This window comes from Lonchura striata, chromosome 5, assembly GCF_050655825.1.
Source record: "Lonchura striata isolate lonStrDom1 chromosome 5, ASM5065582v1, whole genome shotgun sequence".
Lineage (NCBI taxonomy): Eukaryota > Metazoa > Chordata > Aves > Passeriformes > Estrildidae > Lonchura > Lonchura striata.
The window spans coordinates 50,901,789-50,929,522 of NC_140707.1; the positions used below are offsets into that span (position 1 = coordinate 50,901,789).

The 27,734-nt window shown below is 44.8% G+C and overlaps 1 protein-coding gene across 2 annotated transcripts; it reads right to left on the minus strand.

Moving 5' to 3' along the window:
* On the minus strand, window positions 1-27,497 carry NEK9 (NIMA related kinase 9). 2 transcript variants are annotated; one of them, XM_077784023.2, is made up of 23 exons: window positions 27,232-27,497; window positions 26,900-26,929; window positions 26,067-26,244; window positions 23,031-23,086; window positions 22,115-22,185; window positions 18,265-18,370; window positions 15,197-15,328; window positions 14,115-14,225; window positions 13,486-13,550; window positions 11,950-12,000; window positions 11,027-11,219; window positions 9,658-9,802; window positions 8,460-8,660; window positions 8,008-8,054; window positions 7,017-7,172; window positions 6,481-6,589; window positions 5,779-5,940; window positions 5,239-5,409; window positions 4,968-5,027; window positions 4,214-4,404; window positions 3,820-3,984; window positions 2,906-3,118; window positions 1-2,507 (listed from the first exon to the last, which is right to left on the minus strand). In XM_077784023.2, the coding sequence occupies exons 1-23, from the start codon at window positions 27,418-27,420 to the stop codon at window positions 2,385-2,387; spliced, it is 2,925 nt and encodes a 974-aa protein (XP_077640149.1). In that variant the 5' UTR covers window positions 27,421-27,497; the 3' UTR covers window positions 1-2,384. The 2 variants fall into 2 exon arrangements, with proteins under 2 accessions (XP_077640149.1, XP_021398452.1); XM_021542777.3 differs by lacking the exon at window positions 26,900-26,929.
* Between the last annotated feature and the right edge of the window lie 237 nt (window positions 27,498-27,734).

Consider the following 27,734-nt stretch of genomic DNA (forward strand, 5'->3'; position numbering starts at 1 on the left):
TATGAGTTTAAACATTTATTTAAACAGAAATTCCAAACCACTCCACCCTTTAACCTTTCAAAGAAAGACGACAAACTAGTTTTCAGCCAGAGTGTCAGAGCAGGCATACGTTGTGTTCCACTACAACAACTCAGTAGCAATACTAGCAGGAGACCAACACATATGGAGCTAGCACTGCAAAAAGGGGAGAAGTAAAAAGGGTTTGAAACTGCTCAAAGGCACTTCTGCCTGCCTGCCTTTCTGTTTTCAGCCCAAGACAAAGGTGCTACCTTTAAACTGCTTTTTTTGTTGCATAGCTGGCTGGTGTGAAATCTGTGGTCTGTAACAGGCACAACCTGGATAGCGTGAATCCTCTAAGGCACATATGAGATTGTGGAGCACAGGGCATCCTCTGTCAGGAGCCCTAATCCTCCACTAGATCCAAGGGGAATCCAGTCTGTGCACCTAGCTTCCCAACTGCAGAGCATTGAGAAATGAGGATAGCAGTGCACTGCAGGAGAGCGACTCTCATCAGCTTGGTGCTTGCTTATTGGACATGGCTCAGGCTCAACTTTTCAGTCCTCAAAGGCACTGTTGCATGTGACCAACGACCCTCAAGCTGGGACCCTGACCTGAGAACTGGCTCCAACGCACGGGGGGGAAAGGAGAGCATAGTCACAAGGGCAGACAAGCCTGGCTGTACCAGGGCACCTGATTCTCACCACCTCCCAGGAGGCCTCTCCTCCTGCCCTGCTTCTGGTAGCAATGGACAGGCACACTGGAACGATTCTTGCCCTGGACACTGCATTGGGAAGACAGCAATTGATTCAGCTCACAGATACTAGCAATAGGCACCAAAGAAGTATTTAAGGAGCATTACGTTACAAGCAAATGGTTTGGCATCCACCTCTAGAGACAAATGGGGAGTGCTGGATTCCCCGGAATAGTCTCTCAAAAGAAGTCTGTCAGAGGTGGTATGATACTCACCTCCAGTAGACCTAAGGCAATTCTAGTAATTTGTCATTGATTGGGATCATTTAAGCCTGATGAAACCACAGCCCCATTCTCACAGCAAAGGTGAGAGGAACTTAGGACTCCTTAGAGGTGCCAAGTAAGGCGCGGGAGGCTAGCTGCTCCCAGGGATCCTACCAATCCCATAGGCTTTACTTCAAAGTCAGTTTGCTAATAAATTTAAGGGGAATAATATTAACCTCATTCTCTAACAGAAAATGAATAAATCTTGAGCATCAGACCACGCCTCTTCCCATCTCCAATTTTCTTGGGAAAGCTTCTCACTTCTTGAAAGAAGATGAATTCCGGACTGAGATTTGATCATTCAAGGTCTTTGGGGAAGGCTACATCCTGAGACCACAGCAGTTGTGACCTATTCTGGGTAGGAAATGGCATTCCAGCTTCATCAGAACACTGAGTGGAAAACCATGGATTTTTCCCACACCCACACAGTGTAGGCACAGGGACTGAGCAGAAAAGAAGCCAAACAGGGAGCAGCTACAGGCTTGTGCCAAGAAACCAGAAACTCTGGCACCCAAACCAAGTTGAACAGCTGGAGTAAGAAATGCCTAACTTGGTCTGAGGCCCAATGTTTGGCATCTGGTTGGGAGACAGGTGGTCTGAAACCAAGAACTACAGATCCAATCTTAGATAGTCCCCACTACTGCTACGGGAAACACCTGATTCACTCATCTTGGTGCATTGCCTGGAAGTTGGAAGACCCTCAGCACCCAGAATAAAGCCTTCAAACTCTGTTTATACAGACCAGTGGATGCAGCCATATGGCCAGAAGCTATGCCTCGAGGCCAGGGACATGCTGTCTACTATGATCTCCCTAAGAGGAACATCTCCGCTGCCTCCAGAATGATACATTTGCTGGCCCCTCTGCGCCTGAGCAGAGGGAAGCAGCCTCACCAGCAGGGCCTCACCACATGGTAAGGAGAGGATCCTAGTCCTTCACCCCTCTGAAGTGAAGGCGGCGAGTCTTAGGGTTCAGCCAGCTTCCGTACAGAACATGTTTCCTCCTCTTGTCTAGAAATGCAGTGATGAATACTGGGGCCCCAAAGGCAGCTCCCAGGAAACAGTGAAACAATGAAAGGGCCACAAGCTGCTACTGGAGCCATCGCCATAATGGGGCCATTCTGCCTCATGTGCAGAATTGACAGATAAGGTACAAAGAGGAGCTGCTGCTGCTTCAATCACTGAGCTGGCCTACAGCTCAGGGGCCCTCCCCCTCTCAAACTCACTCCTAGTTCATATCAAACATACATGGGTGCTGCTCTGGAGCCTCCGGCCTCGCTCCTTGTCTGCGAGTGACCTGACGCCAGAAAAGCCGCTCTCTGCATTCGGTTAGTGTGCTGTGAAGTTAGATGGATCCCAGTGGGCTCAGGAGACTAGAGGTTGGAGCGGCACGAGTCCGTTCCCAGGAGACACCAGGAATCTGAATCCACATCAGGTTTCGGATCCACTTCCATCTCCTCTTTGGTTGTCTGTGTTCCTTTGGAATGAACCTGTACCTGTCAAAATACACAGCAGTGACCCAAACAGTGCTAGGACTAGCTGCAGAAAAGCTAGAAGCTGCACAAGGCCCAGTTTGTGTTCTCCACAGCCATTTGTTACTCTTTGCAACATATGACTGCCCATCCCTTCTCATCAGGAGAAATAAAGGGAAATCCTAGGGCCCTCAAAGAGTGGGCCATCCTCAGAGGAAACTCCTCTTGGCTTCATTCCTGTTTTGCTACTATCAGAGCCTGCATCAGCACCTAACACAAGAAACAGGCATCTTTCTTAGTCCACCAAATTCTGCTCTGATAAGAGATAGCTGTTAAAAGCTGCTTTTTTCTGCACAGCCTCCACAATCTGCAGGAGCATGGTGAGCCCTGAGCATATATACAATCAGGTGATGGATTCTCACCTGCTGCATTTCCTCCATCCTCCTGCAGAACCGCTGGAGCTGGGCACTCAGACGAATGGTTTCCTGCTGCAGCTTCTTCTGATCATCCAGACACTGTAAAACCAGGCCTCGGAGGTGTGTCACCTCCACTTGCAGAGCACCGCACATGCAGCCTGCACCAGGAGATGCATCCTTCCCTTCACCACATGGTAAGGCTGGACTCAGGCAAGTAGGCTGCAGAGACATGGAAGGAAGTCAGGCCAGGTTTAAGTGCAAGGCCAGGAGTTGTGTATGCCACAAGAAAAAAAAAAATCACGCCCAGAGTGTTATCCCAGCTTGTTCTCTGACTTGACAAACTTCTAGCCGTCAGGATTACAAGCTACTTCTCCTTCTGTATTCTGTACAAAGCCACTAGCTTCCTCCTTTTCCTGGGAAGGTTGTTCCTATCCTCCCAGCACCAAAATCCATACAGTTTACCCCCATTTCCCTAAGCACGAGATCCGTCCCTAAGCATGCTGTCCCTCCTTTGGGACAGCAAATTCCTAGAGTTAGGTAGTTTCACAGATTGTAATTTCTCATTAATTTTCTACATCAATTCTTCTTCCTACCTCACAAAAAATTATACTTTCTAAAGTTTTGTTTTCCTCTAGGCTTCTGAGCCCTCGGCTTCTCTTTTTTTTCCAACTGCATTATATACATTTTCCCACAGAACTGATCTCATTACTTTAAATCTGACTAAGAATCAGCTTGTTGTTCCCAAAAAATCCTTGAGAATTTTTTTCTTTGCAGCAACATCTCTACCACCAGCTCTCTCTTCCTCACCCAGATGAACTAGGCCAATCCAACAGTCTCTTCTCAGTTCTCCCAATAATTCAAACATTGCCATTTATGGTCCCCAAAAGCTTTCAGCCAAACATTCACTTTGATAACATTACCCAGGGCTCTGTTTTGGGCTTGTTTAATCCAACAGGCTCTTCAGAGGCCACTTTGAGTCCTTGAAGTTTCTGGTAAGGAAGAGTCTCCTTCTCAGGCTCTGAAGATGCCATGCTCAGAGGAAAAGGGCTATCAGGCATGGGGATGAATTCAGCATTCTCCAGCTCCTGGATACACAAAAGAAGCTCTCTCAGGCCTGCTAGCTTCCTGCAGGTCATTTCATCTTCTCAGTTGATGCACCAAAACCCTCTTGTGGTTAAACAGGCAGCAAGGCCTTAAGGGCTCTGTGCAACAGGCCTCTAAGAACCTATCAGAGTACCCCACAAAGGTGGAAGGGGCCACCCAGCTCTCCCAGCCTAGATCCTCATTTAAGGCATTTCTGAGAAACCACATTACCTTCCGCAGCCAGCCAGGGCAGGAGCTGCTGTCAGCACTGTTGCCTCCTTTAGCTTCTGTAGTGCTGATCCAGCCCCCCAACTCACGATCTGCTTCCATGGTTCCCCGAAAGCCTCCACTGGGATTGGGGGTTTCTGCTTCCTGTTCATTATCCTCTTCCTCTCCTCCCCCAGTTGTGCAGCTCTGAGGCACTAGCAAACAAAAGTGAAAACTTTATACTTTGCCCACCTCTGCTATTCCTGTTGCCAAAGCCCAGATGGAGCAGAGAAGATGCATAAATTTGTTCTGTATGGCCATAGTGACAGCACATGCTAGCATTACCTCCCTCAGCACTTTAGCTCCTAACACCCTCTACAGGCCTCTCCACAAGGGCCTGTGTGCAGCAGTCTTTTGCAGCTTCTTGGCCCCAGCCAACCCACAGGTGCAAGAAAGTGGACTCCATCTCTCCAGCAACTAGAGCCCCTTCTCATATCAGTTCCCTTCAGTGAATTCCTCTCAGCTTTTCCTTGTCAAATTGAAATTCCTCAACTACAAAGACCTTTCTGCACCCATTTTGTTTCTCCTGTTTCAGTTGTTGCTTCCTCAGATTTGGGCCATCCCTTCCTATGCACAGCACCAACTAGATTTCCTCCATTTGAGCTCTTCTGTGAGGCCTTTCAAACACAGAGAAACTGTGCTTCAGGACCAAACTTCATCCACTCAAGCTAACCACTGAGTGGACTTAAACCAGAGCTCCTCAGGGCATGTTACTTACCAGTACCAATGGACAGACCACTGCTGTTGGATCGTATAGTTTTGGAGTTCAACACCTTTTCTGCAAGGAGAGAAGCATGCTTTCAGTTAGAGTGCCACACAGAAGCAAGATAACACCTACAAAGCCAGTGTTGCAGGCCTATGGCTCAGAGAAGCTTGCCACATTTCCCCCAGAAATTTGGCCTGTTCTCAGGCAAGATTTATACTCTTCTGGCAATAGAGTATATCATCATAAACAAGATCTCAAAACTAAATCCTAAATTTACACTTACCAACAATGATGATGGTGTGCCAGCCACGGCATGACAGGTCTGGAACATGATGCAATGATCCAAATATTGGCCGAGGCCAGGAGGTACAAATATCTGAGCCATGAGTTCTCTCAGTTGATGTCATTGCCAGACGCCCGTTCCCGCCATTACCCCAAGCAAAGATATGGTTGTCTGAGGAGAGAGAAATTCAGGGGCTCAATTCCCTCCCTCCTTCTCAACCTGTAATTGCTGTAAGGATCAGTCTTTCTGCTGTAACTGCTATCCCAAAGTAGCTAATCCACCAGCTCCATTTTGACAGTCAGAGAACAAACCAGTAACACACCTAACAGGCAGCCACCAAAGTCAGTACTCGGCAGCCTTAGGGACAGCAAATACTTGGGGGTGCATGGGGGCAATTAACAGAGCAAGATAGCCCCAGTCTAGGAGGATTTACTTATGTCAGTGCTTTGCTGCAGGGCTGGTAAAAGAAACGATCAGTGGGAGCCAATTAACCACTCTGCAAATTAATTTTAAAGTAACCCGCTGCAAAGACCCACTCACCGTCAGTAGCAGCTATGGTGAATTCATCTCCACATGAAACCCTGATCACCTGCTTACCCCCCAAGGGGCCTCCCAGCAGGTTTATTCCCAGGTGCTTCTTATAGTCCCCAACACCAAGCTGTCCACACTTGTTGGAGCCGAAGGTCAGCAGGCGGCCTCGCTCTGCGGGGAGGAAGGAAGAGACAGTCACAGTGAGGGCCCAGCTCTGCAAGCAGACATGCAGACAGAGCACAGGCAGCAACAGCCCATGAACAGGAATGGCTCTGCTGAGCAGCCAGCCAGGCTAGAAGGGGACAGTGCCAACCAAAAGGAATGGGTTTAGTCTGGAGACACCGCCTCAGTTCCTTTTCCCACTGCTTCCCTTTTCTGATGCTGGGGGCTTGGGACTCTTCGCATTTCTCTGACTGATGTGGCTTAGGCAAAGCCTAAGTTGATCACAAATGATTCCTCTGCCAGCCCAGAGCACAATTCTTCCCAAAACTTTTTTTTCTCTCCTTTAAACAAACAGGAAGGCTGACATTGCAGCTTCAGCTGGCCAGGAAACAAGACTGTTGAGAAACAGGAATCCTGAGTTCCTGGAGCAGGCATGAACCTTGCTACCAAGAGCAAAACCCCCAGTGTCAAGAGCCAGGCTGAAAGGGCAAAGTTGCTGTAATGTAATTCAGCAACCAGCACTCAGTTCTTACTGCACAAGGCGCTCACCATCAATAGAAGCAGTGTGTGTCTTCCCTGGAGAAATGGTACGGATCTTGTAGAAGGACAGCTGCTTGGCCAAAGTAAGGGAAGTGGCATATGGCACCTCACAGTATGTCTGACAAAAGATACAGGTAAGCACAAAGTGAAAAAATCACACATTCATCAGCTAAGACCTACTCAAGCAAGCTCATGTCTGACCACAATATTAAACCTGAAGTTTAGGTTTAATGGACCTAAAATCTACATTTTAGGACCTAAAGATAGTCCTAAAACAAATATGGTAAAAAACTGCCAGAATCCATATCACTGGATAAGTCACCAGAGCAGCTCACTCTGTTTCACTACCTCAGATCTGACATAAGCCCACAGGGCAGACAGAAAACTGAGGAACAAATTGCCCCTTCTACCAATCCCAGTATCCATTGTCTTAACTGGAATTAAAGCACTGGCACAAAGGTAATGAATGCTTTGTCACAGGACTTCCATTTCCCCATATAATACAGATTGCTGGGAGCTGGAGCCAGGGATCCAAACACACTTACATCATGATTGATTATCCCTGATGTGCACTGATTCAGGCCCAGCTTGTTGAACTCATTGAGTCCACATGCCAAGACTTTGCCTGTCTGGGTAAGCAGGAAAGTTCCATCACAGCCACAGTGAACAGACACAATGTTTAAGGTCTTCGGAACATCCACCTAGGTGGAAGAAATACATCCTAAGAAAATAAAAATCCCAACACCTATTACATGGAAGCTGTCACATGAAAAACATATGAGGGTAGAGCAGTGGCACAGCTAGTCTGGACATTATCAATAGCCAACACAGTAATTTTGAATGAAGGTGTAAGAATACTATAAAGTCTGTAGCATATGAAAACTCTGGTCACAATGGAGATATTCAAGGCAGACACCAGTGACCAGCACAGGAACCTGAAATACGATGCATAGGCAACCTGGCCAGATGGGCTCTACAAACACCAAACCCAGACAGGTGAGTAGGACTGGGTTTGTGTCTGTGCCGTGTGGGTGTGAAACTGTGTGATCACAGATCTTCGGATTCCAGGCACATCCTTATTTGTTTCTAACTCCCAGTGGGTTGTAATACTCCAGTTACCTCAGCACTGTATTTCGAGAAGGTTTTTTACTTTCAATTAATCTTTAACTCATTACATTACATTCAAAGACTCGCAGTAGTTGCACTGCTGTGAGTTTCCTCTACAGGAAAGGTAAGCCATTTGGTATTTCTCACTTTTATTTCTACGACATTAAGCTGGCATTTCCAATTCCATCATGGAAATCAGAACAATGAAGCTCTAAGCTATGATGCTGTCTGGTTTGTGAGTGGTATGACTCTGCCATGATCACTAGGAGAGAAATGAAGCAAAATGAAGTGAGGAAACAAAGTTAAAATCCTTGAAAATTCTATAATGTCTCAGAAAAAAAACCTGATCCTCAGAGAGATAGTATTTCCAAACAGCAACTAATTTGAATTTATGCCCTTGCAGATTTTGAGAAGTAGTCACAGCCCTACCTTCTGAGGGGTGTAGTGATCTTCTTCTGAATCCAAGCCCAAGCGTCCTGTATCAATGAAAATACTGAAGTTAAAATGGCCTCACAAGGTGCCCATATCTAAGAACTCATATTGTCTCTCCATAGTCCCAGAATAATCTCCCTACAGAACTAGAATCTCCCTGCTCATCATCCATCATAACCTGCCAACTCTCAAGGGAATCCAACCCCACTCACAGAACCATTGGGAAGCCAAGTAGCACCCTAGAGCTTTCCAGAGTAAAGTCCTAAGACTTCAGTCTCCAGTTCCCCATTTTTACAAGAAAAGAAAGTCCCAGAGAAACAGTATTCTTTTGCCTCCAGGTTATATATACCAGGCAGTCCTCACCCAGGCCCTGCATTAAACACCTGCATGAAGCCACTTTCCAGCAGGCATGTCCCAGTGCCTTTAGGGTTCAGGGAGACTCTACCTACCATACTCTCCACAGCCCCATGTGTAGACTTCTCTGTTCCTGGTCAGCACTGCCACATGGTTATCTCCACATGAGACCTGCTCCACAGCATTGGTAAGAAAGAAATCCAGCTGCAGGGGCTCAAGCACTTCAGAGCCATAAGCCTTGTCAACGCCAATGCATCCATAATAGTCTGAGCCAAAGGCATACACCTGGCCCTCATCTACAGGACATAAGGAAAGCTTGGTCAGCACACAGGGCTCATGTTAGGCTGCATATTAACCTCTTAGGACATGATCAGAGCAACCTCTTTTCTGCAATCATCCTCTTTGGTTCAGAAGAATATAATCAGGAAACTATGGAGTCCTTTCTTGTTCATGCTAAGATGGATCTCACATGACAACCTGTAGCTACCTCAGTGCCAAAAAAACTTTGTTTGAACCTGCCAATTTCTTTAACAGTAACCCACAAATTCATTCTGTGGCCACCTGAGTTACTCCATCCTCAAAATGACCACCTGAGCTGATCTCTGTCTAATTTCTGCCTTTTCAGCACTGGCAAAATAAGCTTGAAACTACCTTTTTGAGAATAATTTCCATGGGTAAAGCAGGGTCAGATTCTTCTATAACAGACAACACCACACTTAACACATCCTTTAAAGTATGAGCAAGGTTAGAACTAAAGACACTCTAACCAGATGTCAAACATTCTGAATTAAACAGCAAATCCTAGATACACATTCTTTTTCATCACTGGATGATTCTTTCCCCACACAGTCCAAAGAGAGTTTCAAACATATCTACATTCTGGACTTCAGGCTTCACTATCTTTAGTGTGAGCATGAATGGAGGTAATACATGCACTGGTAAAAGCAGAAACTCTGCAGAGGCATGTGGATTTGTGATCAACACCCAGCTTTATCACCAAAAAGGAGCACATCCTTAGCAAAATCCCATCCTTCCTGGGAGTCAGTATCTTCCTCTGTAATAATGTTGACCTATCTCAAATGTTGAGATACAATCTATCCCAAATGTAATAATGTAGGTACTACCCTCAAAATTGAGGGAAGAGTAACATAAGGGGCTTTGTCCTTTGTGAATAAAGCTGCTTTGCTAATCTCATGGCGAAAGCAAACACCTCCAACAGCTCAGCAAAGTGACAGGACTTGTCAATGCCTACACATCCATAATAGTCCGAGCCAAAGGACTGCCAGCTCTCACCCGTGATGCACACTGTGAAATCATCCCCACAGGACACCTGGCGAATGGCCTTTCCCTGAAGCTTCTCAACATGCTTTGGCTGCCGGTAGGAAGCTCTGTCTCCATGTCCCAGCTGCCCGTGCAACTTGGTGCCCCCCTGCATATTCTGCAAGACAGAAACACCTGGTGAGGTTACACTTCCAGAATCCCAGAAACGGTGTCAATAGTTAACAGTAAAAACCAGAAGCAAACAAGAGAAGACTGCAAGGAGCAAGAGAAAATGTTCTGTCTGCTCTCAGGAAGAGACTGCCATCTCTGTTCATATACCAGGCAACAATCTCAGTGGCAGCACAGACTTTCTGGCAGTGATGCACTAACAAGGAGTGATCCAGTCTCAGGTCAGCACCTGGTGAAGAATCCCTACTCCTTGTTCATCTGCCAGGTTACAGAACCCCACTGCAGGACTGAAATTCAACCTTCTGCTTTTTTTTGAACTACTTTTCTAAATCCTAATGGCTGCAAAGAAATGCACAATGTGAAACAAATGTCATTGACGTGGCCTGACATAGCAATTATACAGGAAAATTATACAAAACAAGTAGTGTTGATGCTAAAACTATTAACAGCCAGCTGAAAGTTTTCAGTGGTTGCTCTTGCAGGAACATCCAGCAAAATACTCCAAGTTGGTCTCCTCATATTTGGATCTCTTTCCTTTCTTACTGACTTATCTTCTAACTTGTTTTAACAGATCCTGTATATCAGCATAAAAACCCCATTGAAGCTCGGAAATGGAGAACACATCCATGTCACAGACCATCTAAACCTCAGAAGACTGAATTCAATTGTTTAAAATTCATTATATGGTGACATTTTTTATTCACTTTAAACTATTCCACAATTTCCACTCATCATAAAAACCAGATCTATTTAGTATGAGATCCCTCTGCTTTCACATGGGAGTTGCCTTGCAGATGACAACTGTATTACAAAAAGGTCACTCATCCCACCCATTCTGATCTTGAAGAACCTTCTCGAAAGTCCAAAAACAGAGAATCACTAAGTCTCCATTGCATGTCTAGTAGTCAGGAATGGAATGAAGAGACATTTGACTCAGTGTTTGGGCCTACAAGACCACCATCTACAAACCTCAACTGCACAGCAAGTTTCCAAGACACTTCCTGTCACAATGGAAAATGTGACCCAGAAACACACTTGCCTTGGTAGACTTGGGTCAGCCCCAAATCAGATGGCCTCAGTGTCCACTGCAGTCAGAATTCTCCCTTTCCAAACTTCCTGCCCATCTGATTCAAACAGGCTCATGAATGGTCAGCAGTAGATGTGAACCCTCCTCTCCCACTCTTACCCCCTTCCTGCAGCTTGTCTCACTTACCACCCAGGTGTAGAGCTCCTTCTCCACCGTCACCACAGCAAAGTGAGTGTTACCAGCACACACCTGGCGGGCACTGCAGCCACTTTTGATGGCATCCAGCTTCTGGGGGGTGGACTTACCACCACCCCAAACATACACCTCACTAGTGCGTGAAGTCACCACAGCAATGGGAGCCTCGTTCATGGTACTTGACCTGCACAAGAAACCCCCCACAAAACATATGCTTTTATGAGTTTGCATTCCCTGTCATCACCCATTTTTCTGCTGTTGTCTAGCAGTTTCCTCTTCACAACCATTCATGGTTTTTATTTTCAAAAACTGTTTTTCCAGCAAACTGTGAACAGCCCATGAACTGGGACAACTTCACCTAAGGTGCTCAGATAGTGTTAATACTTCCAAATTTATGAGGAAAAACGGTCAAATTCTATCTGATAAATAATAGAACACCTATACAGCTATAACCAGCTATACATGTCACAGAAGCTAACTGCTTCACAGAGCAACCCTGCTTACGGGCTTGCTGGGAACTGTGCTGAAGCTCTGCTATGTCAGGTTTTACATAAGATATTTATATTAATGTAATATTCATCATTCAGTCATATTCCTCCTGCTGAAGGGAATCTGTGTGAAAGAAGAGATCTACATTACAACTCAGATATGTAGGCTGTAAAGATACTCAGGAGAACAGATTAGAGGCTGATGGGACTTGCTGAGGTACAGCTCCAGCCATACAAATAAGTAGGATATAAAAGGCAGAGTAAAACACAGGACAGTAAGCATGCAACTGCTGTGTCAAACTTCTAGCATTCAGGGATCTTCTAAACGACACAATTCCATTAAGGTTGTCACAGGCTAACACTCAGTTCCCCTCTGGGGAACTGTTCACTCCATACTTCCTTTCAAACACATGTCTAAATAATTACCTTGGTCGCTTATTTGGCCCATTAAGCAGCGTGACTTTCTCTTCCATCTCCCTGCCAAGGGAGAAAAAGGATTTTAGGAAACAGCAACATTGCTCTATGCAATTTACTGACAAGCAGCACACACTGACTATTTTTCCAATAAAATGCTGCTGCCTCTTGGAGGAAACCTGGCAGCTGTTTACCAGCTTGCAGCAATACACAGTAAGTAGGGCAGAAGTAATGTAGCACACAGCTAACAACATTCTAGAACAGCTGAGGACAACAAACTATGTCTGTATTAAAATGCAGCAGCCAACCAATACCCATATTGCACAAGAATAACCTTAAAAGGCTAAATATTATCAGGATTTGGGCTTTTACCAATGCCTATAGTGAGACAAAACTCAAACTCGGCTGATCACCAAATAAAAGAGTAAAGGACTAAGGACTAAAGTCTGCTGCTCTCTGTAGCAGCCAGAGGCCCTGCAAGGCCTCCCTGGCAGTCACTTGCTGAAGATAAGAAATGCCTAGCCATGATGGCTGGACCAAAGAAGGTCCCCTTCCGCATTCAGACCCTTGTTATCTCTCTCTAAGACCATAGGTCATATTCACCTTGACCCTGGCTATTGGACAATTTCCAGCACCTCTGTACCCTATATAAACCCCATTTCTGCCCAGTTCGGCAGAAGAGCTGTCACTGAACCCCTTCACAGGAGCTGCCAATAAAGGCACTGCTGTGGAACCGCATACAGCCTTCTCCTCTCTCTTCCTATGTGTCTGCCCGTGGCACTTAGCAAGCTAAGAGCTGAAATCACTAAAGAGCTGAAATCACCAAAGTGCTGATCTCTCTAAAGAGCTGAGCTGCTTGCTAAGATTGCTCACGGCTGGGAGCTAGCCTGAGTGACCTGGACAGGTTGTGCTTATCAGCCCAGCACTATCCAGGACACCTATGACTGCCCGGGATCGGACGGACCCTGGGAGCCCCAGGCCAAAAGAGTTCCCAAATAAACCAGACTGGAATGAAAACAGCCCAGAATTACTGTCCACTGTTCATGACAAGATAGTGTGTGCAGGCTGATGGTCAAACTAAGCTAAAATGGGCAACTTTCAATGCAAGTCTCTCCTGAAGAGGGAGGCAACAAAAGGAAAAAGAGTCTCTATACTGAATGATCCATGTATTTTGAATATATATATTCAAAATGGCTTTTTCCAATGACTGCACGAGGATTTCTGCAACTCTTCATTCTTAAAAATTTAAAGAGTAAAAAGAAGCATTCCTCAAAGAGTCTCAGAATGGAGTACCTCAAGGTTCTCAACACAACAGCTTCTAAGGATGCAGAGACCTTTCCCATGCACCAACAGAACATCAGATCAGAAGACAAGACTGTAAAAATGCACATTTCCCCTAAAGAAAATGAAGTACTCAAATATCTGCCTCACATCAGCCTAAATTCACTTAAAGATGTTGCTATGAAAGCATAAGCACCACCAGTCTGCACAAACCCTCCTGTTTTCCCTGTCAGCCATCTAGTTTTTCAGGCAAGGCCATCTGATTACCTCCTGCGTTTGCTGAGAAGGGGGTGTTCAAGCAATTCATCTGCAGTGGGTCTCTTTTCTGGGTCCTGAAAGAAGGAAACAGCAAGTAGTTCTCTGGGAAATACTCATTATCTACAACAAAATCTTGGGCCAGAAGTTCTCACTCAAGCCTGCATGGACTTCTTTTATTGACTCCCTTCAGACGGGAAAGGAATTAATTGAGACATTTAGAATAAACAGGGACAAATACTACGGATGTGCAGAAGGGACTTGCATGCTCCAAAGGTATAAATACTATGTTTGCTTTCAATAAATTAATTCCCTACAGAAAGATAGAGCCCTAAGAGACTGTACTGAGATGATGCTCCTACCTTCACAGCACTGCATTAAGAAATAATTCCTTCTGCCAGCCCATTAAATAGTTGTGATCAGAGTAAACCCAGCACACCTCCAGAGCCTGCAGAACTGAGACAAAGCTTTCAGAGGACTGCAGAAAGCCCAACCTTAGTGATGCCTCAGGTCTCACAAAAATTACCCTGCATCAAACAGCTCACATACTGAAACAGGCATGTCATTCCCTTTCAGCCCTGAATTCTGTGGCTGAGACAGCTGGGAATGGGTATCTGAAAGTTAGAAAGTATTTCACCAACCTGATCAAGGCAGGAGTTCACCATCTGGATCAGCTCCCAGGAGTAGACAGTGGAATCAACCTCCATGGCACGATTTCCCTGTACAATCTTCACACAAAGGTTCAAGGGATTCTAGGCAGAAACCAGAAACCAGTCATAATGGAACCAAACTGGACAATGTGTCCAATGGAGAGAGATGCTATAGCCTCCCATTATTTTCTTCCTCCATCTCTGATCAGGAATCACCCCTCTTCTTCCCTGCCTAGCAGGTTCTCCAGAACTCTAATAACAATTCCTACAGAAATAGTACCTCTAATAGCTAGGCCTTAGTGGCAACATCCAGCTTTTCACCAAATTCTCTAACAGTGCAGGGAGACCAGGCTTCTCTTTGCATGAAATCTCCTATGTGGCATATTGCCATTGAACACAGCACAGCAGCAAAGTTGCTGGGACTTGAGAGCCATCACTGGAGAAAGTCAGGAAAGGATGGTATTTTCACACCTTCTCCTTCAGGGTTACAAAAAACAACTAGCAGCTTTTCCCATCATATGGCACAAGCTACCAAATCAGCCAGCAATGCTCCTTTCACCCTCCCCTATGCCAGCTTGACCAAAGTTCTATTGCAATCAGGTTTTGAAAAAGAGTAACAGGATTAGATCCTGTGAAATGTGGATACCGGAACCTTTTGCTACAGAATGCTACACAGAAAATTCACAGCTAGTAATGCTAAAAGAGCAAAAAGACTACATAGTCACAAACTTCCTCCTTGTAGTGAAAAGGATACTTCGTTCAGGACCATGATACAAATCAGCACTGTTATTATTCTGCATCTAGTAAACATGGATTGCAGACAAGGGTGGGTTTGGCAGAAGCCAGGGAGGCTGCTGCATGAAGGCAGAAAGGGAAACCTGCACAAAGGGTAAGGGGAATCCTGCAGACATTTTCTCTGGCTATAGCTGTCACTCTCAGGCCACTGTTTTTTTGATTAGTGGATTTAAACAACAACGAAAGAAAAACATGACTGAAGAAAGCTATGAGCTGAGTGTGAATCTTAGGACAATAAAAAATAAGGTTATTCAGTCCATTCTGGTTGGCAGACTTACAGTAGCATCAAAGGTCCTCTTCAGAGTAAGCAGCTCAAAGATGACACAGCCCACAGCCCAAATATCTGATTTGAAGTTGTATTTCACACCCTGGCAGAGTTCTGGGGACATGTAATATGGAGTTCCCACCAGCTAGGAAAAAAAAAAAAAGCATTTAAAAATCAGAAATTATCCAGCAGCTTTCAATTCAGGAACTCTGTTCACACAGGACAGAGCTAGACACAGCACTGAAGTGATACACCTCCCTAATATGCTGGAGGGATGGGAACAATAAGCATACTTTTCCTCCGGTCATTCACAAACCTGTCTGGCCCTGAGCTTCCTAAAAGATCCTAGACACCTCTCTTCTCATGTACCTGACGTGGTACAGACTTCTCACTAAAATAATAGTCAAAAAAATCACAGCAAGGACTTTCCCCTCTCTTAAATATACAGCATTTAGGGGTAATCAGGGCCTTATGTACTGACCAGGAATATGGAAACCATCACATGAGGCTGAAGAAAAAAAGGATCTAGCAAAGCTTCCAAATACAGATGCCAGACTTTAGCTATGGAGCCACTCTGATCACAAGATAGTGCCAGGACAAAAGCTGCTCTGTCTCAAACAAAAATAAGGGTTCCTTTTGGGTCCAGTATGTAGAAAGCTGGCTTGAGCCCCACCCAAAAGACTTTCACTTCAGAAGTGGACTTTCCTGAGCAATTGTTTTGTTTAGAATGAACACCCCCACCACACAAAAAATCCAACCCCCTGTACATAAATACAAAGGTCTCCCAGGTACTGCAGAAGTAGTGGCTTAGCTCAAAGTCACAACAAGGAGACACGGAACAAATGTGATAAAAGATGTAAGAATTAAGCTTCCAGATGAATTGAGTTCACTCCTTAGAAAGAAACTTGACAGCAAAACAAAATAAGAGAGAATTTAGAAAAAGGAGAAATATTTATAGATGACCTCTTTTCAACTCTCTCAGCAAAGCTCCAAGGAGCTTTACAAAGCCTGCCCTTCATGAGACTGCAAGTACACCGGTACCTAATGGGCACATTCAGAGTCTGCCATCCCCCTCCCATTTCCTGTCACAGAGCGTGACCGCCACAGAGGTATGCGAGTCCCAGCCACGGGAAGGTTTAGAAGCCCTGAGATTCTGAGTATCATGCAGAGAACTACGACACTGCACCTAAACCTTTTTTAAGCAAAGATTAATGTGATTAATGTAAGCTTTCTGTAAGACAGATGTATTTTCTGTATCTTCTTTGGTAAATGCTAAATTAAGAAATCGGTGTTAAGTAAGATGTGAACATTCTACAAAATCACAATTTGACTGCTACAATTACAAATACTGATAACAACGTTTTACACTCATTTCCCAAAAAATTATTTCCAGTCTGTCACTGGTCATTAGGTTACAAACTGAGCAACTAGACCAGAGCATAGAAAACATATACAAATCAAAATATGGTTGAAGGTGTGTAGTTCAAAATTTTTCATATGTGAAAAAGGAAAAAACAATGCTTGCAGGTGTAGTAGGTATAGATTAATACAGACAACACAAGCAAACACAAACCTGGAAATTCACAGCACAAACTGAACTGCCTCTGAAATTCAGAAGGCCATGAGAAGTGTGAGAAAACAGAAGTGGTCCTACTGCAGCCCAGCCTAATGAAAGCTTTATGCAGTAGCCTTGAGTTCCCTCTTACAGTGGAACTGCACAATAGTGCTCATGTTCTGGAAGGGGACTGGCAAGTATCCTAACAGAACACATCCTAACAGAACACTAGCATCTGGCATTAAATTGAATGATACAGGCTGGTAATAGGAAGTGTGAGCTGGCTTGTATCCCAAACTATAATAAAGGCTTTAGCAGACAGGAACCTCAGAAAATGTCTCCCTTTCCAAGCCTAACACTCACCACAGAAATTAATGGAGCTCAGAAATCCAAGCTGAACCTTTTAGGTGCCTGCAATACAGCTTACCCTGTGCCATAACTGGCAGCAAAAATGCTTTCTGGTAGGGTCTGGAACAATGCCAAGCTTGACAGCCTTCTGGTAGAATTAATCTCTCCTACAAAGCTTTGTCCCCTTCAGGAACATTACCAATAAACCATACATCTGGTTACCAAAAGAAATACAAGTGCCTTTCTTGCTTCTTCACAATCCAGTTCAGAGCCTGAATATTAACGAGATTTGAGACACACCTATGGCACAATGCAATGTCAGGTATGCACATCCAAGCTATCTCAGATCCACCTGAGGCAAAATTTACCTGTTAGTATAGCAGCATGACAGAATTAATGGAATTTGTTAAGCTGGCCTTAACTAGCCCAGAGGCAGAGCGTTGCTCTGATGTGACTATAATGCTGTCTCTGACCTTCAGCCTGCACTGCCTTCATGTTACACAGATTCACCTTTAGAAGTGTACCATGCCTTGGGGAAAGAAGAGAAGTGCTCTCTAGCACAGCTACACTAGCTCGGGTACAATTCTATTCCCATAGTGGCACCTATCTTTAGTCTACTGCTGCTTTCCAGAGAGACAGAACTCCAAAAGGTAACCCGGGAGCAAGGATAACTGTAGGCTCTAACACACTCAGCAAATATGGCAAAGTTAGTGAGACAAAGTTAGGAAGTAAAGTTGTAGCAAGGTGGGTGCCAGTCTCCCTGTAACAAGTGACAGAATAAGAAAGAATGGCACCAAGTTGTGCCAGAGGATGTCTACATAAAATACTAGGAAAAATTTCTTCACTGAAAGGGCCAGGCATGATGCCTGAAAAAGTAGCTGAGTCGCCATCTCTGTAAGTGTTAAAAAAGAAAACAAACTGTGGATGCAGCACTTGGGGACATGGTTTAGTGATGAACACAGTGGTGCTGGGTTAACAATTGGACTCAATGATTTTAGAGGTCTTTTCCAACCTTAATTCTATGATACCATAGCACTGAGGGAAATTGAGAGGTGAGGGAAAGGAAAGTAACAGAAAACAAGCAGCAAGAATGTACAGCATCCCTGGTCTTCTGCAAGGCATGCAGAAAGGAAAGAATGACACAACTCAGTTTGCCCACAAAGATGGCAGATACTCACAGTCTCAGCCATAGAGTACTCAGAGTTCAGCTTCTTTGCCAACCCATAGTCTCCCAATTTAATCAGGTTTGCCTTGGTTAGAAAGATATTTAATGTCTTTATGTCTCTGAAACGATAAAAATAAATTCAAACACTCAAATACGCTTCAGATTTCACAGTTTTCCACAGATTACTATATTTTCCCCCCAAAATGAGCCACTTGCTACTCCGCCTGCACTCCATCACACACATGTACACAGAGTTTTCCAAAGGCAATTTTGCTCCAAGTAACTGCAGTTATCCATGTTTTATCACATTCCCCATCAAACACAACACAGTTTGAAAAGCTCAGGCTCAGACACCTATGTAAAGGCCACTGATCAAAGATAGTTCTTTCCCCCTCTCAGTTTCTTCTAATATGAAGGTCATTGAGCAAGTCTTATTTTTTCTAGTTTTATAAATAGACCCAAGCCAGGAGACGCTGAGCTCACTAAAAACATAAGTGTAAGTATGAATATGTATGTATGCAAATATAAACACATACACGAAGGGTGTGAAACAGATGCCACTCAAGAACTCAAGCATAATGTCCTTATCCCTCAAGAAGAACTCTTTATAACATGACATAGAATTCTAGCCCATGAGTTGGCTGGGCTAATTGAGAAGGTTTTAGTCCAGGTTTGAAGGGGGAAGGAGATACGACCAGGCTGGTTAGACAGGAGCCTGTGGGCTGCATGCCAGTGCTGGGGATGACATCAATAGCCCAGGTGAAGTGCATCTGCTCTGATGCACACAGTGTGGGTAACAAACAGGAGGACCTGGAAGCCACCGTGCAGCAGGAAAGCTGTGACATAGCTGCCATCACGGAAATGTGGTGGGGGGGACTCACATCACTGGAGTGCTGCAGTGCAGCTCTTCATAAGGGACAGGCGAGCCAGGGAGAGGCAGTGGGGTGGCTCTGTACATTAGGGAGTGTTTCATTAGGGACCGCACAGAGCCCAGGGTCAGGGACAATGTGGCTCAGTGCCTGTGGGTGAGAATCAGGGAGGATCACCCAGCCAGGATGAAGAGCCAGATGGGATACCACAAGCAGCTGGCTGATGTTTCATGATCACCAGTTTTTGAGGGAGATTTTAACCTGCTGCTTGTCTGCTGGAAACTCAACACAGCAGAGAGGAGGCATGTTCCTGGAGGGTGTGGAGATAAATTCCTGACACATCTTGTTAGAAAGCCAAATGGGGCAGTGCCTGCAGTTTCTGAACAGAGAAGGGCTGGTGGGAGATGTGGTGCTTGGAGGTCGTCTTTGGTAGTGACCACAAAATGACAGTTTTCAATTCTTGGTGAAGTAAGGAAGAGGGTCAACAAAACCTCTACACCTTGGAGTTCTGGAGGGCAGACTTTGGTCTTTTCAGGACACTGGTTCAGACAGTGAAACTGCTTGGGAAACTGCTCTTAAAAACAAAGGGGTCTAGGAAGACTGAACATACTTTAAGAAGGAAATTTTAGAGATGCAGGAGCAGGCTGTTGGAGAAGCTGGCAGCCCATGCCTTGTGTAAGTGCGTTCTTTCCTGGGTTAAAAACTGTCTGGGTGGCTGGGCACAGAGCGTGGTGGTGATGGGTGACACATCCAGTTGTCAGTAAGTAACCAATGGGGTTCCCCAGAGCTCAGTGTTGGGGCTGGTCCTGTTTAATATCTTTATCAATATTTTGAATGAGGGGATTGAGTGCACCCTCAGTCAGTTTGCAGACAGCACCAAGCTGGACAGGAGTGCAGATGGGCTGAATGGTAGGGTAAGCTCTACAGTGGGATCTAGGCAGGCTAGATTGATGGGCTGAGGCCAATTGTGGAAGTTCAGTAAGGTGAAATGTTGGGTCCTGCACTTGGCCACAACAGCCTGCACAGTGCTACAGGCTGGGGGCAGAATGGCTGGAAAGCTGCGCAGCAGAAAAGGACCCGGGGAAGCTGGGCAACAGCAGCTGAACATGAGCCAGCGTGTACCCAGGTCACCAAGAAAGTCAGTGGTATCCTGGCCAGTATCAGAAGCATCTCCAGCAGGACCAGGACAGGGATTGTTCCCCTCAGCACTGGTAAGGCCATACTTCTAGACCAGTTCTGGGCCCCTCACTGCATGAAAGACATTGAGGGGCTGCAGCATGTCCAGAGAAGGGCAACACAGCTGTGATGGCTCTGGAGCACACGTCTGATGAGAAGCAGCTGAGGGAGCTGGGGGTGTTTAGCCTGGAGAAAAGAAGGTTCAGGGGAGACCTTATCACTCTCTACCACTGCCTGAAAGGAGGTTGCAGCAAGATGGGGATCAGTCTCTTTTCCAAGGTAACTGGTGACAGCTGTCACAAGAGGAAATTGCCTCAGGACACACCGGGGGAGGTTTAGGTTGGATATCAGAAGAATTTCTTCACAGAAAGGGTTGTTAAGCATTGGAATGGGTTGTCCAAGGAAGTGGTAGAACCACCATCTCTGGAAGTGTTCAAGAAACAACTAGACATGGCACTTAGTCCTATGGTTTAGTTGACATGGTGGTGTTCAGTTGGACTCCTGAGATCTTGGAGGTCTTTTACAACCTTATGATGCCATGATTCTATGACATATTATGCCCAAGAGATCAAAAAGCTGATGGCTGCAAAAACTCTGAACCCCAAAACTGATAGAAAACACTCTCTTTCAGACAGAGTAATCTGTGTGTAGTTTCACAGATCAACAAAAGAGGCTGGAAATAGAGAGGAAGCCCCCGCAGCATGATATGCTTTTCACAGCCAACACTTCATAACACCCACTTTTCCTAACGTACCATCAACAACTTCCCAGTGTAGATCAGGAAAACATCAAGTAAAGCAGCACTTTGCATTCATCCACTTGGGGCATCGCAAAGTCCTGGGTCACTCTGACAATGTCTGCAGCAGAAGGAAATCACTGCAAACATTTAAATAATTGTTCAATTCATTATTATGGAAGGATCTGGGGCCACATATGTTTAGAGGTGGTAAGCAGGAAATCACTGCAAAGCAGGACAGACATGGCATCTGCTTCAGGCCAAAAACTTAGGCACTACTTTGCTGAGTGTAGGCTACCAACCCCTCATTAGCAAGGCTCAACAACTACTAAAGATTCAGAATGGCAGCAGCCAGGATGCTAAACTACAGAAAACATCCTCACACAGCTATGCCCGTAAGTTAGTGCAGCACATGATCCAGCTGTGCTGGAAGTGGTTGTCTACATGTGCAATACTCCCCAGAACATCACAGCCTCCTTGAAACACATATATAACACAATTTATTGATTGCAACAGAAAAAGGTAATTAGCTACACATTAAAACCTCAGAATAACTGTCAAAATTACCACCACGAGATAACAGACTGTACTAGCTCCTTAAGTAACAGGCCAAAGAAATAAGATTCAGACAGGACAAATCATCACATGGGTTACATTAGAGCAATGGACAAATGCAGTCTTCATTAGCCTCCAGGAATTACAGAATGATGAACACATGGGCTTGCAGCTATTAACTGTGGAACAGGTTGGAAGTACCTTTGGCCTGTGGTAAATGCTCCTCCTACCCACTTTAACAAACATCATTTATGTGTTATCACAATAAAGGGCAAATTTACTTCCTTCCTATGTGGATAAACTCTTTGTTCACACAGCTGCAGTTCCAATTTCAAATACGAGACTTCCTGCACATTTATCACAAGATGGTTTCTAGCCCAATAAAAAAGGGATTCTTAACATCTAGGAGATCCTATTACACTGTGGAGAGAAGCTTGGTGCTTGCTTTAAACAAAGAAGCAAAGAAGTTCTTCACTCACCCCCATGAACTGCACTGGTTACCTCAGCTTTCTGCATGCCACACTTACCTGTGAAGAATTCCAGCTCGATGAATGCAGCTCACGGCTGATGCAATTTGAAAGAGATACCAAACCACCATCTGCATAGGTAGGAATATAAGCATAATGTGAGGCTCAAAAAAAATTTAAAAACCACAAAACCCTACAGTCCCTGTCACACTGAGGCACAGCAAGAGGGCCTGGCCATACCATTCAGATGCCCTTTCAGGAGTATGAAAATTTTAGAATTTCCTGGTTTGGAAAGCTCTAAAAAAGATATTTCAATGGTAGATTGTTCTACTTCCATTCATAGTGTCTGTCCTGACAAGCATTATAGATCCAATAAGTGAAGACTTGAGAATGACAACTAATGACCACTGGGGAAACATCTATAGTTGTGCTCTTCAAAATATTAATTGGGACCATTAAATACTCAACATGAGCCAGGAAGCCTTAGAAGTCACTATATAAGACAAGTATGTGGAATCATTAATCAGCTCACTAGGCAGTGAAAGCAGACAGCAAAACATAAGTTTAAATAAAATAAAGACAGAAAAAGAGAAGAGTAAGATAGATTCAAGGAAATTATTTGGAAAAAAACCCCTACAAAATTATTAAGAAGGGAGAGAAATAGAGAGCCCACTAGGAAGAAACATAGAAAGAAGTTTAAAAGTTAAATGTTTGTCAAGATGATAAGGTGAAGAAAGCCAGCTCTTTTTCATTATTCCTCCCTTGGAATTATACATTGCTTATAGAGAGTTTAAAAGGAAAAGAAGATGTCTCAGATAGTCAATAAATGCTCGCAATATTGAATGAGAAGCAGCCCCCAGATAAACCCAGAAATTCCCCACCATCACAATGAAAAATAATTGAAGAAATACTCAAACCTACAGATTGACAGAACATTAGGCCAGCCCCACTGCTCCCTCAAACCACTCCAAATTACCTCTTCTTCAAATAACTTGTCTTTCTGTCGCAGAATCTTATCGTAGAGGTTCCCTCCTGTAATTATAAGTGAGTGAGAAAGACAGGTTCATCTTAGTTAATGGCAGCAGTTACTCTGTTCAAGTGCTGCTGGGAATACTCTAACCCCCTAAGAGATCTGATTGATCACAACTCTCTCACAGCATTCTTCACTTAAAACTGGTCAGGTACTCACAAAATTAAGTTTTTCTTCCATCGAAGAACTTCAGTATTTAAGCCTAAGCAGAGATGACTCTTTAACACCACCCTTTAATACTCTCTGAAAAGCAAATCAGTAAGCTCAGCCAGCAGACCCTACTTTTTTACTTATTTTTTGTAAGTGCTTCTTGAGGTGTGTAAACATGTATTAGCTGTACACCAAATCATGTGAGATTGTCCTGCTCAGCATTATATATACAAATTATACATTAAATAAGAGAAAGAAAACAATTTTTTAAAGTCAGAGTAGTCCCTGAAAGAACAATTTACTGTCTTTCCCTACCTCCTTCTCTGGCTCTGATTGGCCTCCCCTTTATCTGCCCTGCCAAATACATTGCTGCAGAATTCACAAAGCACTGACAAGAGCAGTACCACTAACAGAAGCCTGAAATCAGCAGAAATCTTTGGTGCAGCCCATGACTTCAAGAGAGCAGACTGAAAATCAAAGAGAGCTAAAACAAATTATGCTGAGGGTTGCAGGTAGAGAAACTAACTCCCTGTCAGATCAGTACCCAAACAGTAAATCCCAAAACTCTGACCACCTCCTGTTTCTATTCCAATTCCCAATTATCATATATTATGTCCTAATTGTAATGGATCACCAGGACCATTGCCATGGTGCAAGACAGCTTTAGGATGCATAATTTCTATGGACATGTCAAGTGGCAAAATCCTTTGTCTACTTGAGGACTTAATTCAGACCTCCGTGTTAGGAATATTTTCTAATTAAGATTCCTGTCACTTAATTTCTTTTCATTCAGCCTTGCTGTAACTTCTCAACATTTCTTTATTCTGTTTTATGTTCGTGTTTACAAAGTAACTACAAACCACTCTTCACATGCACAATTTAAGCAAAGTATTCACTTCTGCCTCTTCTTCTGAATGTCTTTTCTAACCATTCAAACTTTGCAGGGTTTTAGTCAATTGTGTTCTTCATCTCTCTTTTTTTCCCATCTTTTTTGTAGCTTTTCTGAACCAAAGAGCAGCATGATAGGTACTACATTGCCAAAATCCTACCCAAGGAGACAAGTTAGCTCTTGACTCAAATAACCAATACCTCTCTGCACACATACAAAAACAATATTAATTTTGTATTTGTTTCATCTAATCACATCTAACCTTCCAACATAGGTTATTCTCTTTTCAATTACTATACTTTATAGGATATTTCGTCCCCAGTGTATTTCATTTGTATTCACTGATGTTATCCCTTGGTAAATCCAAGTCTTACAGTACCATGATATACACATGGAACTGAAGGCAAATAAATCCATAACTTGGCTTCGTCCTCTGTAAAATAGGGACAACATTTGCTGAAATTTGAAATTATTTTCTAGATCTTCAGAACAGATAAGCCAACTAAACAGTAAAACCTTTGGATTCTGAGGAGTGCCTGACAGTGACTAGTCCAGGTTTACTTTAAAAATTACTCACAAATTATCTTGGGCTTGTACATTGTAAAAAAAAAAAAAAAAGCCAAATAAACAACTATTTATGCACTGGCAAAACCACCATATGAAAGTTCAAACAAGATTTCCTCTTTCTTATGTCCCTTGTTTTCTACCATTCAGACACATTCAGGCAATACCAGCTATACACTCATCTCCTGGTTATTATCCCAAAGCCAACAGAGGCATTCACAAATGTGCACAGACATCAATACTATGCAGCTTCCCTCTATGCCCTCCAACAAATTTATCATGGCCTCAGGCATGTAGTCTTTTCAGGGCAAGTAAGTAACTGACACAGAGAGAACCCCTAAAATAAAAGGTGCCTCAAAGAGCTAACATTCCCCTATGTTTGCACTGGACTCCACCCTCCATAAGAACAAAAAGCAGAGAAGAAAAACCAGCTTTGGCCAAGCTGCCAACCAGGGTGTCTGACACCCTTCTAAAGGGCCTTGCACAACTCTGTTGTGCACTCCAACCTGCTCCAGTGAAAGCCATCTCTTGTATAAGGTGATCACAATACAATTATACTCTTACCAGCAAGAAAAGTTTCTACCAATGAGCCAAGGCACCAGATACTTTGCCTGGGGAGCTGTCCCACTCACACCCCACACTGCAGCTCCAGGCACATTCCTGTTCCAGCAGTGTCAGCTGTGTATGGGCTCCTCTTCCTGCCATCTAAGAACAGCTGCTAGTCACAACCTCATTGCAAATCCTTCTATCACTCCATCCAAGCTAGGACTGCTTTCCCTGCCAACTCCAAACACCACCACCTGAGCTACTCTTGGACAGAATTTTAAAACTTTCTCCACCACCAAAAGGACCAGGTTGTTGTTTGGGTTTTTTTAATAGTAAATGCAAAAGCTGAAAGCAGAAAGCGGGAAAAAGTCCTGACTGCAGTGTACCATTACATTTTTAAGCTCTGATTTATAATTGCCAAATTCTAAACCTATTTAAGTGACAGTACTGAAAAACAGCCCCGCTCAGTACTGGTAGAGATGCCCAGATAGTGTCCTGGTCTTTTCCCACTGCCCTCCTAAAAGAACACAGCAAAGTGCACTGGAAGTGTTTATCACCAATAATCCACTCCTTTCAATGCACCAGCCATTCAGAAAACTCAAGAAATCATCAACTGCATAGACTGCCTCCACTAACTACTGGGCTCCTTTTTTTAGCACCTGAGACACAAATGAGAGGCGTTCTCAATCTCTTCTTCAGGAGCTATGCAGCAGAATTCACTGCCACTCCTTTGCTCTCCAGATGACACCCCAGAAATACTTGCTGCAGGCTCTGCAGGAGGTGACCCAGACACATGGCAGCTGCCTGTTCATGAATGGGAGTAGGGATCTCACCATTACAATACTCCAGCTCAATCAGGAGTGTGGTGTTATCCATGAAGTGATTGTAGTATGCGATGATGTTCTCATGCTGCAACAAAGCCAGGATAACGATTTCGTTCAAAGCATCACGACGCTCCTTTTCTGACAGCCGGGTCAGGTCCACCTCTTTCCACACTACAAGTGAGTCATCCTGAAACATAAAAACATCCTTCAATTAAAACACACTGTTATGAAGAAAACAGTATGTGTGCCTTTATAGAAGGAAATTAGAATAGCAGGAAAAGTAAAAGACTTTCCTGTCTCTTACAGATTTCAGACAAATATTCTTCACAACTTAAGTTCTGAGGTTTTAGTTTGTCATTAGAAATAGTGATGGCTGAAGCCATCTTGCTTGCTGGCCAACACTCACTCTGGGGGTAAGGGTGGGGGAAAAACCAAAACGAAAACACCAAACCAAGGGAAAGACACAGGATTTGTTTTATTTCAATAAATACTAAACTTACTCCACAAAACAAACCCAAAACAAGCCAATAAGGAAACCAGAATGTATTTAGATTTAGCTTGCCCTTGTTAGGCCCACACACGTTGTCAGCCATGCTATGAGTGACCTCTCAAGTGAACAGTGTACACTTACACCCGTGCAAGCCATGGCATCTCAAGGTGGCCAGAAAAAAACTGAAGAACTTTCCTTTGGAACTAAATCAAGCATTTTTCCTTGACAGCCACTGAAACCACAACTACAACTGAACTGAATGGTATTAAACGAATCGGGGGCAATAGGAGAACTGGCTTTTCATCCAGTCTCCCCTGATTACACTGAAATGCTGAGCATGTGAGAGAGTTACCTGTATGAGATGACCCCATGTCCCCTGTAACTGGAACAAAACACAGAAAAATGAGTTGTCTGTTACTAGTGTGAGAGGAACCTCTGCATCTCCCTGCCAAACTTCAGGGGAGCCAGGGACTGGCAGTGCCCAAACGCCAGAAAACCCAGACCCTGCAGCCTCGGACATGAGGGCTGAAGTTGTCACTTCGTACCCGGGCTGTTCCCAGAGCGGTGCAGGGGGTGTCACCCTGGGGCTGTGGGTCACCCGGGGCCGAGCCCTGCTGCGGCTATCGGGCAGCGGCCCGGCAGCGGCACGGAGCCCTCCTCCCGCCGCCCGGGCCGCCCACCCACCTCGGTGCGGCGGTACAGGGTGGCCTCGCCGAAGGCGCCGCGGCCCAGCGTGCGGATGGGGATGTAGTGCAGCTCCTCCTGCTCGCCGGGCACGCCGCCGCCGCCGCGGGAGCCGCCCCTGCCCGAGGACTCGTTGCCGAAGTCGGAGCTGATGGAGTCGCAGTGCCGCTCGTACTCGCCCAGCGACATGGCGACGGCGGCCCCGCTCGGCCCGGCGCTCCCTCAGCGCGGCCCCGCGGGCTCCATGTCGGCTCCCACGGCGACCCGGAACCGCTTCCCGCCGCCGCCGCGACCTCCGCGCTCCCGCCCGCCGGCCCCGCCCCGCCCCGGCGCGAACGCGCTTCCCCAGAAGAGAAGCGTCCAACGTTAGCTTCTCAGAAAGCTTCCAGGAGTAAAAATCTGTCTGACGGAACTGATTCATATTTAAAAAGTAATTACAGCCTCTTATTGTACACGTTAATGTTTGTTTTTGCTTAGCCGTGCTACACATAATATACATTATT

Excerpts from the sequence above, each read along its gene's own strand:
- NEK9 (XM_077784023.2), bottom strand. The coding sequence starts at position 27,420 with ATGTCGCTGGGCGAGTACGAGCGGCACTGCGACTCCATCAGCTCCGAC. Across the intron at positions 18,371-22,114 it reads CGAGCTGGAATTCTTCACAG|AGACATAAAGACATTAAATA; the intron begins GTAAGTGTGGCA and ends TTATCGTTTCAG. Across the intron at positions 5,410-5,778 it reads CACCATAGCTGCTACTGACG|ACAACCATATCTTTGCTTGG; the intron begins GTGAGTGGGTCT and ends CTCTCTCCTCAG.